Genomic DNA, 21,053 nt, shown 5'->3' with positions numbered 1-21,053 from the left:
GGTGCCCCGTTTGACATTTGAGGTCTTAGGGTGGCATTTGGGACAGGGTCTTTATGTCGTAGTCTTGCTTTATTTATACCATCATTTTAGCATGGCTAACTGAAGTATCTTTCAGTTGTCTACAGTAAGATTTAATTGCAGTGGAAGTGTGTGATTCTCCCCCCCAAAAAATATGGTAGTATGTTTTTGAACATTTTATGCAATAACTTTATTTAAATACTTTATTTTGATGGTCAGCTGTAGACATTATGTTGACTATTTATAGCGATAGAGCTTTATAAGAGACCAAACTCCTCTTGACTTTCTGGGTCATCCCTGGGTTCCGCCTTTTCCAGTTTGACAATAAACATAATGTTTCCCATAAGAACAAATTAAATTAGTGATGAAATCAATTTTAAAGCAGACATTGGACCAGTTCCCTGTCCACACATGCCCTTCAGGAAAGGTTAGTGTGGGCTTTTGATTCTTTCTGCTGAGGGCTTACTCACACTAAGTAAAGTTGCCTTAAACCAGGCCGAAGCATGCTTGCCCCCCCTATTTTTTTATATTAACAGATTTGGGTGTGTTGAGCATCAGTTAGGACAATGTTAGCACCTGTTAGCTTTAATTGTGGGGAAAACTGGATAATTTTGAGCTTTTGTCAGCTAATTTCAGCTTCCGGGTTTAAAATGATTTTTGGGGCGGGATCAAAATCGGCAACGTAGCGCAATACTGCAAGTGCAATGATGACGCGTCGGTTTTTCATTATTATTCATAGCGGAGTTTTCTTATCCTATGAGAAGAGCCGGCTGCTTAATTATTCATGAGACCTGCCAGACTTGCCAGTGTCAAGCCCGAGCTGTGAGACACGGACAGACCCACGACACACAGTATTTAGCCGTTTATGAAGGCTCATATGCGTTTGTTTCCATGATCCACGGGGTTTGTTGCATGTTTTCCCCCCGCGATCCTGTCAGGGCCGATCATACAGCAAAGCTGTGTGTGTGCTGCTAGCATTTTTTGTCGGGAAAGCAGCACGAGAATTAGAGAATGGCGGATGCTGTCTTTTATCAGGAGTTCATTCCCAATCGGACACATCAATGTGCTGCTGTGTTTGCCTAAATCCTCCAGATTACCAGCAGGACTAATGGTTAAAATAGACAGGTCAGGAGAACTGCTGCACTGAGTCTGCTGGATACGGGGATTGAGGGAGAAGTCCTCATTTATTGGGTTTACATGAACACACTTATCTTTATAATGATATAAATTGTGGTTATGTGTATATGAAATTACGAATAACAAATGTAGCAGGGCATTAAATCACTGTTCATTTCTTTGCATTTTAACTTTGTAAACTATAAACTCATTCGTCTCCTCACGGTTTGTCTCATTTTGTGAGCTAGCTTTGTTCGCTCACGTTCTCCCCTGCTGGCTACGCCCACTCCTGCCCGATGCTCGCGGAGCTCCACGCCCATTAATCATGCAATTCTGAAGTAGACTTTAACCGAAATTGGGGGGTGTCATGGCCCTTTAAAAGTCACGTCTCGTCTTCAGTTTCGATCTCAGGCACGCTTTGCAATCACACTACAAGCGTACCGCACCAAAGCCCAAGTGAACCGCGCTCAGACACACCTCTTCCAACCAGGCCAGAGCTGGCCAAGTGTACCGTGCCCGAGCCAGATTCAGAGCACTCACACTTCTCAAACAATCCGGGAAACAAGCCTGGGCACGGTTTGGATAGCATAGTGTGGGTTCGCCCTGAGAGTTTGTTTACAGCATTTTCAAACCAATTTCTCTAAAATGTTTCAGTGATTCTTATTGTTTTGCGCCAGATTCAACCATTGGGATTCTCTGCTTTATTCTTTTATCTTCTGGATTTGTTTTGTGCAGGTTTTTGGGTTACTTAATCCATCTTAATGTGAAGCAAATCTATTAAAAGTTCACAAAGTTAAAAAAAAAAATCCCAAGTTCAATATTATTTATGTGCATTTCCTTCAAGTTGTTAGAGTATTAGTCACGTTAGCTCCATTATAGTTTATTCTGCAATTGCTTTTCCATTTCCCATTATTTGCATTAGCCCATTTTCAAGTCAAGAACACCAAGTGTGTGTTAAAATCTTTTTGTAAATTAGGGGATTTTTGTTTGAAATTTGGAATTCCCATCACTCGTTTTTCATGCAGTACTTCAAAATGCGCAATAATACAGAGTGATGGAAGCCCAGCTATTAACATTGTAAAGATGCAGTGTTGTAGAAATCCTAGATTTTGAACAATTTGCTTTTCTAGGTATGAAATATTCTTTTGCCATTCATGTGGACAATCTGCTGTCTGAGATTTTCAGTTACTTTATTGCAGCTCACCATAAATTTGGAGATAATAATATCCATCAGAAAATTGAGGAAATAACCAGATTAACACCAGAAACTTTAAAAATAATTTGAAAGTATTCTGTAGTTATCATTAGTAAACTTTCAATAGCTGTGTTTCAATCCACCTATTTTATGTGAGCATTTTGGAAAATCACATTAAAATGTTAAATTGAATTGTCAAGATGCGCATGCTCAAAAAAAATTTTATATGAAAAAAAACTATATTTTTGAAACAAATGATACTTTTAATCTGTCAATTTTGTTGTTGTTTTTAACATTGAATGGAAACAGTGCTTTATTAGCAAATGTTTTGTGATTTTTCCAGTTTTGTGCATAAGTTTAGTTTGCATCATTGAATGCATATATAGCTATTGATTAAAAATAGGTAAATTAGATTGATCACTTAATCTTTTTTATATTTAATGTCTACTTGTAAGAATAGGTGTGTTATTTAATTTTTGCATAAATACGGTTTTAATATTTTACGGTTACCTATATTTTACATATTTTTACATATATTTTATTTTTTTATATACCTTAAAGTAGATCTATTACTTTGTTTAATATGATTAATACTGTGTTTAATATGATATAAAATCACCTTTGTAAATTTAATTTGATGTAAACACCAAAATAGTCTTTAATACAGTTCTAAAAATCAAGTATATCAAGTTTAAACCTTCAAATTTTTATCATTAAATAAATTTTTTTGAAGGCTAGATCAACATTGTCCATTCAAGGTCATTAATATTTCCACTGTGTATTTAAGGCAAGCATTATTTCCAGGGCAAGGGAGCACAATCTTTTATATTAAATGATAAATGTGCTAAATCTTAGCTTTTTCTATTTGGATTGACCTTTCATATTGGACTTTGTGCTTCGCAGATTCAGTAAGCTTTCTTTTGACAGGGCCATAATAGCTGTGGATTTGTGTTCAGAATTGAATGAGAAAGCAAATGATTACAGCTCTATTTAAAATGGTTATCTAATATATTTATTCGTATTTTTCTACTGGGGAAAGTGAATATGACTCTGCCTGGAACCTTTTTATATTTTTGTTTATTTTTTTGCCAAGAGAGAGAAATATTTCAGAGCGATGTCAGTCAAGATTACCTGTGTGTCACCTGTGCCCTGTCCTTCTGCTAAAAATGCAGCCTGGGTGTCAGGTGGAGAATGAAAATGTGCACACACCAACAGCACGCAAACGCACACTATCTGCTAGGTGACAGGTTAATACGGAAAGGGGGAAAAGACAGTCTTGGATATGAAAGAGATTGGTAAACCTTTCAGATGTTTGTCAGCAGTGTGTTGCTTGAAGGGTTTTAAACAGGATGCCTTATGGGTCATGAAGTATTTTCAGTATCTTTAGGGAGAAATCAGGCAATATACCTATATGATATTAAACTTGTGAACATACAGTATATCAGAAGAATGCATGTTAAATAATCTTATTTTTCTTAGTGAAATTAGTATTATATTAATAATTACTTTGTCTACTAGTAAAAGGTTTGTTATTATATTTTTTTAAATATATTTATTGAATAGTATAAGTAGAATAGTATATTTATTTTCATTTGTTAAATTATTTGTAGCTAAAATCTTTAGTTTAATAAATCTTTAGTTTTATTATGCTTTAAGTATTAGATTTTTATGGCTGCAAGAGTTTATATGCTAGCTGGTATCATTAAAATTAATAATAATTCTCAATTTTTCATCATTGTGTTATCTAGTGGCATTGTTTTTTATTTTATGTGCCTTGTTTTTAAAATAAAAATAATTTCCTTGGCAAATGTAAATATATATACACCATCGTTTGAATAGGCTATATGCACAGCTAGTGTTTAAACTTCCGGGGAAAGGTTTATGTGACTATTTTTCAGTTTTATACGGTTTCTTTTGCAGCGTCAATATTGTAACGTAATTAAAATACATTAAGTTTAATAAACTTAAGCATTTATTTAGTTGTTCATGCTTAAGATGAGACCCTGTATATGCTAGTGCTGTCAGTAACAGCAGGCTAACACAGAAACTCCATTTAAAATACTAGAGTAAAATTAATTTTTATATTTTAAAGACATGGCGTGGAAAAAATACACTTAATGCAGTGCTTGTTGTCCAGTCTGAGGCCCACTTTATTTCGTATCAGGCAGTGAAGACCATACTTGCGTCGTACAAGTCGTACGTCTCCATTTAATATGACAAACTTACACCTAAGCTTATTGCCATTACTTCCAAGGTGCGCACTAAGCAGCAATATTTTAACAAAACTATAGCCTTTATACCAAACTTTTTTTTAATCATTATTGACAATAGTGTTCGGTCAATAAATATAAATTTCAATTTTATTGCCCAGCCCTAAATGAAAAGAATGAAAATTAAAAGTCTTTGTGCATACACCTTGTTGTATTTGGTTGGATATTTTTGTAACTTAGTCAACCCAAAAATATTGTAGAATATTACTATAATCCAACAACAATTTTTTGATTGTGAAAAGATATTTTTCTTTGAATCAAGGCTAAAACATTTGTCATGTGATCAGAAATCCTTCTAGTATACTGATTTACTGTTCAAGATTAATTGTTATTGTTTGGTTTTGTGTTGAATACAGTAGCTGTGAATATTTTGTGGAAAGGATATATTTACCATAAACTTAAAAGAGCAGTAGTTATTTGAATTAGATTTTTTTTACTGCATAATGTTTTGCCAACATAAACAAATTTAATATTTGCTTTGATTTTGTTTCTTAAACTAGAAAAGAAATCTTACTAACTCCAGAACTTTAACCAATAGTAAACTGTATTTTAATTAAATTTATTTTCCTCTTTTTTTAAACCAATTATTATTTCCATCATAGTTGTCCTTAATTACAGCAACAGTGCAAAGTAAAAGTCCCACACAAATCCCAGTAAACACTTCAGATCATATATTCTGCCATTCCTGCTGTTGTTGATGCTTTTGCTCGATGTTGAGACGAGTAAATCAAAGAGCGTGTGTATAAATTTCTAATCTCTTGCGCGTCTAGATTTATTCGCTCAATAAGAAAGCTTTATAACGGTGTTTGTGTCTGCGCCACCCCTCTTTTAATGCCGTAATGCACTCAAAGTGTCATTGATAGGATATAATGGCTTTTAATGGCTCCTGGTGAAACAGCAGCGCCTTTGCAGTCCAAGGGCATCATTTAGCTGGTGGCCCCAGGGCGATGGGGACCGGGGTCATTGCTGATGACTAATCGCCCCGAGCCAAACAGTGCCAGCGGCTTATAATGCGGCAAAATGAAGAAGATGGCTTTCCTGATGAACAGCCTGCAATAACAGCATTTGAAAGATAAACTGCCGCCTCTCCTCCAACCAATGAAAACACATCTCAGAATTCATGACTCATATATTACAATGAGGAAAGCTCTGACGTTAACAGGCGCAATAAAACCTTCTCGTTGGAGCATCAGTGGATCTGCACCCACCATCTGAGAAGGGCTGCTGCTAGACCTGTCGGGATTATTAAATAACTCCACGATTGCGCAATTTCTCCTCTTTATAAACCTTTTGTTTTAAATTTCCCCTTTACATATTCATTGTTGAGACATTTTTGGTGAGATACTGACTAATCTAATGTAAAACCAATATAACCAGATTTACTCAAATATCTCAATGTATAACATCCCATAGAAGGTATAAATTTAAAAGTGAAATGGGTGTTTTTTTTTTTTTTTATAAGAAATCTGTTGTGGTATTGTTGGTTAAAAATGAGACCTATTTGTAGTATTGACATGGGAATGACCTAGGTTTTATAATGTTGATGTTGTTTTTGAAGACAAGCCTATGTCCTCATAATTTAAAGCTGTTAAAACCAAACTTAACCCTTGTATACTGTCCAAATTGACTTCCCTTTTTAGGGCTGGGAGATGGCATATTATCGATTGCCATAAAAGTTTTTATTACATTAAAATATGTGTTTACAGAAGATGCAAGAAATTCATAGTTTTAAATATTATTTACAGGATATACAAGTTATTTTATTTAGAAGAGATACTTGTTTTCTACTTTTGATATGAAAAACATAATAATAATTAAAAGTCATTTATTTTCACTTTTTTTGAGTGCAGTGTTTCCCCTACCATTATATTAGGGGGGAGCCCCGCCCTCCCAAATGGCTTTCCCTGCTCCCCTTGAAGTCAAGTTAATGTTATTGTCTATATAGCGGCAGATCATGGTTGCAGGTTTACAAATTTCTGCTTTCTGAATCGCGCATGATGGAGTTTACGCAGACACTCTGCTGTATGAGAGTATGCGTGCCACACCTGACAGGACCGAAGACGCACGTGCGCTCTTGTCTATTATTCATAGCCTACAGCCGCCACAACACAGGTGAATGATGTGTGGGGCATGAGCGATCTAAAAATACAGCTAAAATACATACAGATGTAATGCGACCTCTGTCTATTGGTGCAACTCACGTGACTGATGCTCTCTTTGTTGCAAGTGCAGCAGTTGCATTTCCAGTATTTTAAGCTGCTGTGATGCAAGCAGAGCGATCACCTCTATCTAGTGTCTCATGCAACCTTATGATCTCTCCCCGAAGCCACGCAAGTCTCCCGCAAGCTCATACCGGCTCCGTGATCCACAAAAATGGGTTAAAATACTTGGAAATCATGGCGACGAGAGGGAATGAGCGAGAGGCACAGTGATGGTCTAAACATTACATTTCTGAAGGTGAATGAATAGAGCAGTAAAGATATCACAAGGACTTGCATGTATTTAGGCCTTTTTACATATAACAAATGGAAATTCTGTGTTTTTTACAATATTGCAAGTACACTAATGCTGACTGGAATTATTGGATAGATGAAACTTAATTTATTTTTTATGTGAATATTTAATAATATAAATTGTTGTAAAATACAAAAAAAAAATTTAAATAAAATATTCCACTCATTAATCGTAATCAAGTTAAAATGTTCTATTACGCAAATGTTCTCCATGTAAAGGTCCATATAGAAGGCAGAAACTAAGCTTATTTTTTTGCACTGCAACTGATGATCAAAAAAAGTCATATTTTAAAATTGCCCAGTGTATTGTTGAATTTTTGATGATTTTCAAAGCATTTTCCTAAAATAAGATTAATAAAAAAAAAAAAAAATTAATCCACTTGCTGAAACAAAGAAATTTGGTGCCAAATTAAGACTAAAATCACTCCAGAGTGAATGAAAACATTGCCAACAGCACACAAGGGTTAACTGTCTTTTAAACATTCAAAATTTGCAACAGGTTAGCGGGGTGGATCGAGTTAAGTGGTTTAAGGGCTTGGTGACTTTCAAAAGTCAAATCATTTTTTTAACTATTAAAATGACCTTATTTTATCATAAAAAGATACAAAAAAAAAATAGTTTTTGAGAGTAAAAAACAACATGCAAATGAAAAGCTATCAGCCTTTTTTTTATAGGATTGGTATGTTTATGTTAGATTAACAACACTGATTGATTTTATGGTACCAGGTTAAACTTTCTGACACCTTTTTGACAATCAAGTACAACAATAATAAATACAGGCCACAACTGAACATTGAGAATGTTCTGTGACTGACTGTGTCCAAAATTAAACCAAAAATAGACTTTTGCTGAAAACATTGTCTCACCCAGTCTCTTTTGCTGAAGTTAATTTTAAATGAAATGCATTAATATAAATGACTATAACAATTATATGGGTTTTAGACTGTTGCACTTTATTGTGTTGTTTATATGTTTGTGTTTATATAGGTCTATTGTTGGATGAGCAACGCTTGATTATTTATAACCACCTAAAAGGAATTAAGGGGTCGTGAGTCACTGGCATTGTTATTTTAGGGGTCACAGGCTGAAAAGTTTGGGAACCCCTGATGTAGACTTATTAAATAAAGGTGTTAATTGTGATAGCTTAGTTGCCACAACCATATTAGCTGCAGAAACAAGCTGGTTAGATGAGAGCATTGGAGACTTTAATCACTGTCATATGTGCCTTGCGTTTTCCCTTAACAAATAGGCACTCACATTCCTCCCTCCCTGGCAGCATTTATTTAAAGGTCAAAATGTAATACTTCTCTGATGAAATATTTACACGCATGCAATAAATCAAACAATAGAGAGAATATTGAAAAGCAGAGAGGCGAACCTGGGAGAAGGGAGAAGGAGAGCTTGTTGCTCATCCACCGGATTGATCCGTCTCTCGGCCTGGGTTGGGATTGTTTCATGTTTATGCATATTTGATTTGGCGCAGAGTCGCTGTAATGTGTTAACTCTGAGATGGATCCGAGTAATGGATCTTTCTGTCCGCAGCTTAACTACCGCGGGGACCCCTGTGCTCTCGATTCAGAGAGACGGTCTGAAACTGTGATTCATGAGGAGTATCAGGGGCGTGCTGTGATTGAGGCATAATTAAACAGCCATATCCTCTGCACTTAGAAACAAATGGATCGCGCGCTGTTCTGAATGCAATGAGCTTTTAGGGATCCATCAGTGAGAGGGTTTGCCATAAACAAGGAGGAAAGAAAGGAGGAGTTGGGCAAAAAGCTTCCTTTCTAACATTCACTGTGTGTACACTTGGATGACATTCGAAGGTGTTTTATTTTTTATGGAAAATATGTTTTTGCTTAGAAATATATATATGTATATATATACAGTTGAAGTCAGAATTATTAGGCCACCCCCCACCCCTAAAATATTAGCCTCACTGTTTATTTTTTTCCCCAATTTCTGTTTAACAGAGAGTGAAGATTTCTTCAACACATTTCTAAACATAATAGTTTTAATAACTAATTTCTAAATAAACTGATTTATTTTATCTTTGCCATGATGACAGTAAATAATAGTTGACTAGATATTTTTCAAGACACTTCTATACAGCTTAAAGTGACATTTAAAGATGAGTTTATTAGGTTAACCAGACAGGTTAGGTCAATTAGGTAATTCATTGTAAACCGATGGTTCTGAAGACTATCGAAAAAGAATGGCTAATAATTTTGTCCTTAAAATGGTGTTTAAGAAATGAAAAACTGCTTTTATTCTAGCCGTAATAAAACAAATAAGACTTTCTCCTGAAGAAAAAATATTATCAGGCATACTGTGAAAATTTCTTTGCTCTGTTCAACATAATTTTGGAAATGTTTAAAAAAGAAAAAAATATATTTTGCTCATATGTCACGTGCACACACACAAGCACGCACTTATGTTTGTATTTTATTCCAATATTGTGGCTATAAGAGCTATATATATATATATATATATATATATATATATATATATATATATATATATATATATTTTTTTTTTTATTAATTTCTTCATTTTCGCTTTTCATTTTCTGGATTTAGGATTTAATATAAATTTGTTGTCAAAATAATGTAATTACTTATTAAATGTTAAAATTAAATGAAAAAACTAAATGTTTAATGTTTTAACGCTTTGTCAAAATTAAATGTAACCATTCCCTTTATTTCCGATCCATGATTACTCCTTTAAAAGAAAAATCAATAAACGTTTATTTTTATTTTATATATATATATATATATATATATATATATATATATATATATATATATATATATATAATTTTTTGTATTATTATTTATGCAATAACAATAATTAGTATTAGTGTAGTGTATAATACATTATATATTTCTATCCGTTTTTATTTTTGGTTAAACTTAAATTAAAGAGTTGTCATGAAAGTGCTTGAGTTGATGATATTAAAGTTTTTCACACATAATTTTGAAGATCAGTCTGGGCAGCTACTGTATAGAGATGAAGTTCCTCTGTTTATATCCTCATATTGAGACTGGAGACACTAGCTATGTTTCCATCCACCTATTATTATCTGCATTTTGGATATGCGCATAAAAAATAGTTGATGGAAATGCCAAGATGCGTATCAATTTTCAAAATGCGCATAAAAATGTTTGCGCATAACTGAATAATTAGCATAAATGTTTTGTTCGATAAGAAGAAATGCGCATAAACTGTGATGGAAACATATTAATTAAACAAACTTCAGTATACGCAAAAAAAAAGTTATGTGATTTTGTTCTGTGAGATTATATGATGTTAAAATGTGTGAATGGAGAAACCAGCATCTGAGCACACGGTAAAACATCTGAAATGTTGTTTTGGTCACTTTAAAATGCAGTAACTGTATCAGTATTCAGTATTAGTGTTATATTATTAATGACCTCCAGAACTGTCAAGAGCGTCTGTGCCCCGCGTCTCACACCTTCAAATGATACCACATGTTCATTGCATGTCGGCATTGTCTAGTGAGGAGCAAGTCATTTATTAAATAAAGTAAAGATTCATGCAGCTTTTGCTGCAAATTCCGATTTTACTGTTGGTATTTGGCACCAGTTAATCAGGAAGTGACTATTTTGTTGTCTTTGGATGGAAATGCTGCTTTATTGCGATATTCTAGTTTTGCAAATAAATTTAATTAGCATTTTTGGATGGAGCTTCTGTCTTCTGCTTACATTTTGTCTTGTTTGTTTGTTACAGGTTGAGGATGCTGGGTTTTCTCTCAATCATCCAAACCAGTACTTCACAGAGAGCCAGAAGCTTCTGGGTGGAGGCCAAGGCATCAAGAAAGAAGTGGAGATGTCACAAAAAAGCCAAGAAAATCCTCCCAGTGCGTCCCGTCCATCTCAGGCAAACCCTAAACAGGCCCAAGAGGAGATGGGGGATTTAGACTCCTTCTTCCAGGATGAATGATTTTGTAGAACCTAAGGAAAATACAGGGCTCTTACTTGTATTCACTGTTTAAGACACAAACTGTCTTTTCAACATTGAAAAACTTGCATATGTCTGTTTTTACCTTGTCTTTATATTGATAAGATTCTTCTCAAATGACATGTTTTTACCAAAAAAAAAAAAAAAGAATAAATAAAAGCACATTAAAATTACATAACATTACTTAAGTTTTATTTTTTGTTACAAAGTACTGAAATCTAAAAAAACCAGGACACACCAAGTTAAAGGTCACCCATTGGGCCTTTCTAAAAATATAAAACAGTATACTGTTATTCATCAAGAATCCATTAAATTGGTCAAAACAACTGTAAAAACATAGTTTCACAGAAATGATTGGAAGTAAAATGAGGCTGTAACACGCCAACACTGCTGAGATGAATATATAAGTATATGTGCTGTTCTCTTTCTTCTGAGTAATCAAATAAACACAAGAAAAATGACAGCAGTGAGAAATGGGTTTGAAAATGAACATTGCAATATTGGTTCAATCAAAAAGGTGCTATTGAACTCATAATTGTGTCTTTCCAACTCATTAATCTTCCCAGTGGAACTTGAATAGCAATGGCTGCTGAAAATGTAGGAATATGGCTGTGTTTAAATGAAAATATCTCATAGTTTCACTCACAGTACTAAAAGGTTTTGTTCAACAAAAATGGCAATAGTTGAATCACTCTCGTGTTGTTCTAAACCCCTAGACCTTCATTCTACTTTGAAATGCAGATTAAGATGTTCTAGATTAGGGGTGCCCAAACTCTGTCCTGGAGGGCCGGGGATAATTTTTGTGCGCACATAAGACGAAAATAATGACTTTAAGTATGGTGAGAATAAATAAATAACAGCTTCTAAAATTGTCTGAGAGGCATCCCCTTTTTGCCCATAGGCCTACCTTGTGTTTCATTTGCTAATTTAATCTATTTTTTAAAAGATAAATGTAATATATAAAACTATACATTATTCGTATTACTTCATATTACCTATACATCTGACAAGCTTTTTAGACAGTGCACAGATATTGATGTTTCTCAATGTTTTTACACTACATTATTTGAATCTACCAAGCTTAGTTTACAATGTTTACATTGTTCTTCTTGCATTAAATCTAAATCCCAAATACCAGAAATGACATTAGGATTTAATTAATGTCAGCTTTAATGTTATTGATTAATGCACTTACCTGACAGATTTCATTCATTAATTTTCCTTCTGCTTTTTCCCTGGTTTATCACAGCGGAGTGAACCGCCACTTACTTAACAGATTCATATATTTTTAATTTTAGGTGGATTGTGTAATGTGTTTTATGTTTGATAAAATAATCTCTAATTGCATCTTTAGTGATTTTCAACTAATATACTGTCTTGTCCCAATAGGTGGATTTAGAGCTTTTTGCAAAAAAAAGCACTTTTGGATTTAGCCCGTTTTGACGGCAAGAAAATCTACCATTCTTAAAAAGCAAAGAATTGTATAAAGTGACATTTTTAGAAAAAAAAAAAAGATTTTTTTTTCACTACATAATAACCTTATCATTACATATATATATATATATATATATATATATATATATATATATATATATATATATATATATATATATATATATATATATATATATATATATACACACACACACACACACACACATATATATATATACACATACATACATACACACACATTGTTATTGTTGTTTAAAGTGTGTTACACGTAAATCCCTCCTTGGACAGCCCTATTATAAATGTGTAGTTTTAATTATAAAAAAAGAGTCAAGAAAACTAATTTGTATGTGGTGTAATGTACTGCTGTATTTGAGCATCAAGTCTACAGTCATAAATGTTCTGTTTTAAAGTTGTTGTTTTTCCTACGCTGAAAGAATCTAGACTGTTGCAGTCTATGAAGAATGAATGAACTCTGATTTCACCTAAAATATCTTAATTTGTGTTTTGAAGATGAACAAAGGCCTCAGTGCTTTGGAACGAATTGAGAGTGAGTCAAATTGACAGAATTGTTGCATGATCTAACCTTTTAATCAAATAAATGCAACCTTGCTGAGCATTAGACATATTTTTTTTAATACTTGAAAACCTTACCAACCCCAAACTAATGAACAGCAGTTCATTTCCCCCCAAAAGGAATATTGGAATTTACAATAACCTTCTGTTTATTTGGCAGATGCTTTTATCTGAAGTGGTTTTCTTTCTCCTTATCCAAGCTATATTTTATCAGTATGCCTTCTCGGAGAATCAAACCATGACCTTGTTGCTGTTAGTGCCATGCTGTATACCAGCGGAGCCACAGGGAAAGAAATTGATCTAGATTGACAAAAGCATACAGCCGCCCTGTTGACCAAGGCACTACTGAAGTGTAGAAAATAATAAAAACAATACACTAGCCGGATGAAACTAGACACCAAACACTTGAGTTTTCCAAACCCAACCAGCTGCACTTTTCTCATTTAAATGACAAACCTGAAGCCAGAATTGGTTTATTTTGGAAATGAAAAACCTTGATTCCTAGTAAAAGGGAGTTATATTCTATTACAGGCGAGTCCTCAAGGACATGAAGGATGTTGATTTTGGCCTCACAGGAGGTGATTTCCATTCAGTGCTCACATTAAAGCTATCTGTAAACCCTTCATCCTCACTTCTGACTCTTAAACATAATTGCGCTTGAAATGAACATTTATTTTGAATGTCAAGCATCATTAAAGTGGAGCAGCATTTGTTCTTTGTATGCCATCGTTTTTTTTTTTTTTTTCAAGCGTCTGTTATGGCAGCACCGTTGCTATGCAGTGTCACGTTGATTTCTTGAGGAAAATGTCCTTGAACGCTGCAATATGTCCTTCATATGATCAAAACCCTCTTTTGTGGATTGCCTTACTTCTTGTTCCCGTCGTAATGGTTTAGTTTTTCCATCTTTTTCTTACCGTGTCGCCTGGACAAGCCAACATGCTAAATTTAGAGGCAATTAGTGGCACCGTGGAGTTGCATTGTGAATGCAAATGTGTCCCCTTGGTGAGGCGAAGACAAGCAATAGGACCATTAACAGGGAAATTTAATGAATGCTTTTACCTTTGAGTGTGCATATGGTTATATTTGCTGAATGTGTGTGTGCTTCTTTGTTACACTTGGATGTTATTTATACACTACAGGTCAAAAGTTTGGGATTTGCACGATTTTTAAAAAAATCCTGCCGCTCACAAAGGACCACATTTGATTATAAATGCAGTACAAACAGTAAAAAGGGGAAATATTATTAACTGTGATTAAAAAAAATATATATATTTTCCCCTTTGATTTCAAGCTGAAATTTAATCAGTATTACTCTAGTATCACTTGATCTTTCAGATTTTATTATTATCATTATTATCATCATCTTCCTTCTTTCATCATTGTTAAAAACTGTTTCATATTTTCGTGGAAACTGGTACAATACCATTCACAAATATGACTAAAATTGTATTTACATTTAATCACGATGGACACGCAATTTTAAATATAGTAAATTATATTAGTATAATGTTAAATAAATCATTTTAAACTTTTAAAGATTCTTAAAGTTATAAGTATCAGTTTATAAACTTTGATGCAGGAAAAAATGTCTTCAACATTGACGAGTAGAATCATTATTAATGTTTGAGTAGCAATAAGATTCAGTCTTGACAGAACAGCAAATCAGCATAGTAGAATGACTATAGTGTATTTACTAGCTATAGTGTGACTCAAACCTTCCATGTTATCTCTATTCTGATTTAAGAGACCAACAATCCACTAACTGAAAAATAACCCCTCTCTTGCTCAGTCCAATGTGGTTTGATGTGTAAGGGTCCATCTATTAGACCTATGACAGAACTAACAATATGGGTGAAGGTTAAAGCCATGTAAGCCTTCTCTTACACAGCTGTAAACAGATTACTAAAAATCCCTAAACTTCATTCGAGTTTCATTAGTTTCATTCATTCAATTTTGACCTTTACTCTTATCTGACTCTCAATTTATTAGTTTTCATCTGTTTTCCGGGTTCAGGTCATGGGCAGCAGTCCTAGAAGAGAACCTTAGACTTCCCTCTCCCCAGACTCTACCTCCAGCTCTTCTTTGGGGAACCCAAAGCGTTCCCTGGCCAGCTGTGAGACATAGTCCCTGCAGCGTGTCCTGGGTCTTCCCCTAGGCCAGGGGTGTCCAAACTCGGTCCTGACGGGCCGGTGTCCTGGAGAGTTTAGCTTCAACCCTAATCAAACACACCTGAACCAGCTAATTAAGCTCTTAATAGATTTTTAAAAAACTTTTTAAAAACACCTGGCAGGTCTTTTGAAGCAAGTTGGAGCTAAACTATGTAGGACACTGGCCCTCCTGGACAGAGTTTGAACACGCCTGCCCTAGAACTCTATCCGGTGGGACATGCCCGAAACACCTCCCTAGGTAGGCGTCCAGGAGGCATCCGAAAGAGATGCCCAAGCCACCTCATCTGACTTCTCTCGATGTGGAGGAGTAGCGGCTCTACTCCAAGTTCCTCCCGGGTGACAGAGTTCCTCACCCTGTCTAAAAGGGTGCGCCTTGCCACCCTGTGAAGGAAACTCATTTTGGCCGCTTGTATCTGAGATCTTTTCTTTTCAGTCTTGACCCAAAGCTCATGATCAAAGGTGAGAGTAGGAATGTTGATTGAATGGTGAATCCAGAGCTTTGCCTTTTGGCCCATCTCCTTATTTACACCGACGGAACAGTATATCAACCGCATTGCTGCTGCCGCTGCACCAATCCACCTGTAAATCTCATGTTCCATCTTTCCCTCACTCATGAACAAAACCCCAAGATACTTGAACTCCTCCACCTGGGGTAAGGAATTTTCCCCATCCTGGAGATGGCAAACCACCAGTGGAGTACCACAGAGGCAGTCATGGAGGAGCATGAGAGTGATTCTTGAAAGACCACATTGACAGATGAGTCTTCACATTGATCCCATGGGCCAGCCTGATCACCCGCCGGTGACCTACTCACACCTGCAGTTTTCCACGATAAACGTCCAGTGTTCTCCAGCCTCCGGTGCCTAGACTGTAGCACTGCACAAGAAGTTAGGCCAGAGGAGAAATGTTCAGCTGAGCCTGGTTTCTCTTAAGGTTCTTTTTTTTCTTTCACTTCTGTCAGTTGGTATGTTCCTCGCCTCTGGCTTGCTTGGTTGGGTGCTGCGCATCAATGGATTTGCTCTTTAGTGTTTGGACTTTTAGCAGTAAAAATTAATGCACACTAAATTGAACTTCAACTATGAAAACTGGACTGACACAATTTCAATTTACTAGAACTTCTATATTAAGCTGCTGTGACACAATCTACATTGTGAAAGCGATATACAAATAAACATGAATTGAATTTCGCCCCATGGCCTCAGACTTGGAGGCGCGGATTCTTATCCCAGCCATGTCACACTCAGCAGCAAACCGCTCAGTGCAATCATTTTATTTCAAATAAAGACTAAATATTTGTATCTTTTTTTTAAAGAGTCTTAAGTTTTATTCTTAATATATATTTGTCAAACTTTATAAACTGATCATTGTTAATGATTGAGTATACCAGTAATATTCAATCTTAACAGAACAGGAAATCAGCATAGAATGATTAAAGCTATAGTGTAACTAAAACCTTCCATGATTTCTCCATTCTGATTTAAAAGACCAACAACCCGCTGTCTGAAGAATAACCTCTTGTTCAGTTCAGTCCGATTTAATGCATAAACATCTCTTTCATTTTGAATGGCGTGCACTTTAAAAGGCCAAACGTACTGTCACTGCATTCACTTAATAGTAATTCTGAATGCAGGAAGCATAAGAAGCTGCATCTTCATGCTTGACGACAGACTGGATGGATTCGAGGTTGATTTTATCCAACCTCAGGCTGTGGTTTTGGGCTACTGTATGAAGCATGTTGTGTCAGTAGAGTTGCACTGCCAGCTTTGCTTCAATCCTTCACCACGTCACACTATAGCTGAATTAAATTAGCTTTGGAGTTTTAAAATGGAGCTTGACAGACATGGGATTAGAGCAAAATAATATGCATGTGGATATAAGCAGGGCACAGCTGGAGCATCAGCGGCAAGAGACCTCTGTGTAGTTGATTTTGTTTGGACTGCATTTATGAGGAGCAGTGCACTGGTGAAGCTTTCACTTCGCCAGATGAGTTTGCTTTTAGAAATAGAGCAGGCTTGTGTTAAATTCAGGATGTGTCTGGAATTCGAATAAACAAGATGTTGAGTTCAACAGTCACACAGCAGAAGGAATTAATTAGTCTAAGCTGTGTAACAATGCATAATTACATTATTAATTCCAGCTAATTATACCTGCTTATTTTCTAATATGTAAAATACTTTTTGCACTTGCTTATTAGACATGGTAATACTGTCAAAACATTTATGTTTATTTTCCTCTTAAAGGTTTAGAATATACTGACTAAATTCTGACATTTCAACTGAAATGAAAACTGAATAAATTAATGCATATTTTTACAATGCAGTTATACAATATCTTACTTTAAAAGCTAATATCAAAACGAGTTTGCAAACTCTGGTGATAATTAAGTGTGTACTATAGAAAAGGTCAAAAGAAAATCGGCACACTGCCACTTTAGCCCTCAATATATATCTCCATATATATTTCTTCATCTTTACTGATATATATATATATCGATAAAGATGAAGAAAAATTTGAGAGCTAAAGTGGCAGTGTGCTGATTTTCTTTTCACTTTTTCCACTGCGTTTGTTTTTGATCGAGCACCTGCCTTTGAGAATCTCAGATGTGCACACATTTCTCTTTTTTTTTGTGTGTGTATTATACCCTAAACAGAAGGTGTTTATTTCTACAGTATGTTAACAGTGTGTTGTGAGTGAGTGCTGTTGGTTTCTAACAATGATTTTACAATAATATTGTTTGATTAATGAGACACTCTATATGAATTATATACCGGTCTATTTAAGCAGTCATAAAAAAAAGTGTTTCATAAAAATAAAAAAATAAAAAACTGTCTGAGAATTACTGGCAGAAACTAACATTATCCACTTAGCAATGACCACAATTTTTCTTCTGCAAAATTTGAAAAGAGATAACATTTGTTCCTTTACAATTTATTATTATTATTATTTTTATATATATATATATATATATATATATATATATATATATATATATATATATATATATATATATATATATATATATAAATTTTATGGATCTCTTGCATCTCAAAAAAGAACCAAATGTGTTATTAGGGTTAAGCAAATAATATTAATTACTGCCCTTATTTCCATTTTGGTACAAGATTGCAGAAGATTGGTTTGACTAGAATTTACAGTTTTTTTACTATCATGCTGATAACTTTTTAGTCACTCGGCAGAACTACAGTTCGAATCGCTGTGGTTAAAACCCATTCTTACATTTGTGGATGCATATTCCAGTATTCTTTCATGAACCGAAAATGTATTGAAGATAAAGTAATCTAAATGCAATATGACAGACAGTTTTTAGCTAAATTGGTGATAGTGTATGAACAAAAAGTGACAAGTTCCAGATGTTTATGGGTATTTTTTTTTTTTTTAATTGAACCTGAACTCCAATGAGAATCCACTTTTATTTCCGAACAGTGAATAACCCAGTATTATTAATAGTGTTTACTGTACATAATATTGTCTGGAAGTGAGTTCAGTTGAGAATTGTGCTTTTGTTTGGAGGAACAGAAAGTGTAATGTGTTTAATTAGGTGCCCATCTGTGTTTAAAAGCAATGGTGCCTTGTACTTGTTCATTTATTCCAGGAAAAAATAGGTTTCATGCATATTTACTTAAAGTAGATAGAAATTAACGCAAAATGTTTCTTTCTCCTATATGCTTTTACATATTTAGGTAAATCAGTTCTCAGTGCATTAGCAGGCATTGTGTGTTTGATGGGGAACTTTGTGTTAGTGTTTTGTATAAAAGCTGACCTTGATGAGTTGAAGGGTGCGGAGTGTGTGCTTCTCCTCTGTGGACACCAAGAGTCTCCTGCCACTGCAGGGTAATTAGTTCCATTTGTCAGTCTTTCATGAGGTTAATATCTGAGAATGGCCAGCCTGAGACTGGGACTGCATGCGCTAACAGAAGCACTTACCTTAGCTTCACATGTTAGAAACACATTAGGAGTTATCAAACCTACTTAATCATTGGCAGACCTATATTTTACTTCAGTTGCGAAAGGGATGAAGCCTTGTTCACTTCAAGGACAATCATTGCATTTAAAAAATGACTTTTGCTGCTTCTTACTTATATACTTATGTAAGTTGAACCTACCTAAATCAAAAAATGTTTCTTGGGAGGTCAACTGTTTTATGTTCAATCTACAACCTCAAATCAGAAAAAAAGTTTGGACAGTTTACATAATGCAAAATCAAAAAAGAAAGAAGTGATTACTAAATTTACTTTGGCTTGCATTTCATTGCAGACAACACAACAAGCATCATTTATTGTGCTCATGATTTGTTTTTTAAATAAATATGTTCTAATTTTTGCTCTTGCAACACATTTAAAATAAAGTTGGTACGGTAAAGCATTCACCACTTTGTAATGTTGTCATTCCTTTTCACAACACTTAAAAGACGTGTAGACCCTCTAGACATAAAGTGATGAAGTGTTTTAGATGTAATTTTGAATTCTGCTAACAAGTCTTAAGGTGGGCTACAGTACAGGGCTTTCTTTGTAGCATTTTGTGTTTCAAAATGTGCCACATTTTCTATTGAAGACAGGTGGGGACTGCAGACAGGCCAGTCAATTACCTGTATTTTCTTCTTCCACAGCCAGGACTTTGTAATGTGTGGAATGTGGTTTTGCATTCTTGTTAAAATATGGATCGGCGTCCATGGAAAAGAAGGCAGTATATTGTGCTCTAACATCCCTTTGTATTTTTGTTCAATGTATTAAATGTGATGGTCTATCCCAGAGGTGTCCAAGCCCAACAAAGTCGACAAGGCTTCTAGACACTGTTAACATAGGGCTTCTTTTTGGCACAGTACAGTTTTAACTTGCTTTTTGTTGATGTAACTAAGTATTTCGGTACAAGACAAAGGTTTACCAAAGTAATCCCATGTGGTGATATTGCTTATAGATGAATGACGATTCTTGATGCAGTGCCACCTGAGAGATAGGAGATTACGATTGTTCAGGTTAGGCTTGCGCCCTTATCTTCCCACCTTTCTTTGAGAAACATTGTTTTTAAACATTTTAATAATTTTCTCAGGTATTTGTTGGCAAACTGGCGATTCTCTGCCCATCTTTGCTCCTAAAGAACTAGACCTTTCTTTAATGCTGCTTTTGTACCAAATCATAATTACGATCATCTGTTGACATCACCTGTTTCAAATCACATCATTATTTAACCAGTGAACCTCATTACCAACTTTAAAATAACTTTCCTTGTTGGAATATTTAATCAATTCCATGTGTGATCAATAAAAAAAGGTCAGGAGAGAGTTGTCAAAGTGTCAAACATATTAGTAATTTATTAGATACAAATGAATAATTCGATTCACAGAAGTTTGCTAATTTCAACGCAATGCCAGTATAACATCTTGACTCCAACTTTTATAGGCAGCTGATATTAACAGGTGGAGTTTAGTGAAATTAGTCACTTGTCAGTCATTCTCCAGTTCTCCATTGGCCGCAGCCATACATACATCCTCTTTTTCTATGAATTCTCTGCAAAACATTAAAAGCTTAAGACTTTCTCAACTGCACATATTCTTTGTTCAGTTTTAACCCATCTCTGCTGACATGAAGTTTAACTGCGGAGCTCAAGTTAATTTTAGACAATCAGGCCTTTGCATTTCTATCAGCTTCATCTACTTCTGCAAAAATATACATCACCTTTAGGCAATACAAATGCAATTGTTTAATGAAAAGAAAAAGAGACAAAAATAATAAAAAATAAATTTCTTTTT

The 21,053-nt window shown here is 34.7% G+C and overlaps 1 protein-coding gene across 3 annotated transcripts in view; it reads left to right on the top strand.

Moving 5' to 3' along the window:
* The window catches only part of prim2 (DNA primase subunit 2), a 126,744-nt gene extending 115,484 nt beyond the window's left edge, over positions 1-11,260 (top strand). For 2 of the 3 annotated variants that reach the window (XM_087277776.1, XM_087277777.1), the window contains exon 14: positions 10,860-11,260. In XM_087277776.1, the coding sequence (XP_087133902.1) occupies positions 10,860-11,072 (213 nt within the window). In that variant the 3' untranslated portion in view covers positions 11,073-11,260. 3 annotated transcript variants of the gene reach the window in all.
* Positions 11,261-21,053: the final 9,793 nt, after the last annotated feature.

This window comes from Danio rerio, chromosome 13, assembly GCF_052040795.2.
Source record: "Danio rerio strain M-AB ecotype USA chromosome 13, GRCz13ab, whole genome shotgun sequence".
Lineage (NCBI taxonomy): Eukaryota > Metazoa > Chordata > Actinopteri > Cypriniformes > Danionidae > Danio > Danio rerio.
Note: the sequence above shows the minus strand (reverse complement) of the source record. Positions and strands in the feature narration are given on the sequence as shown.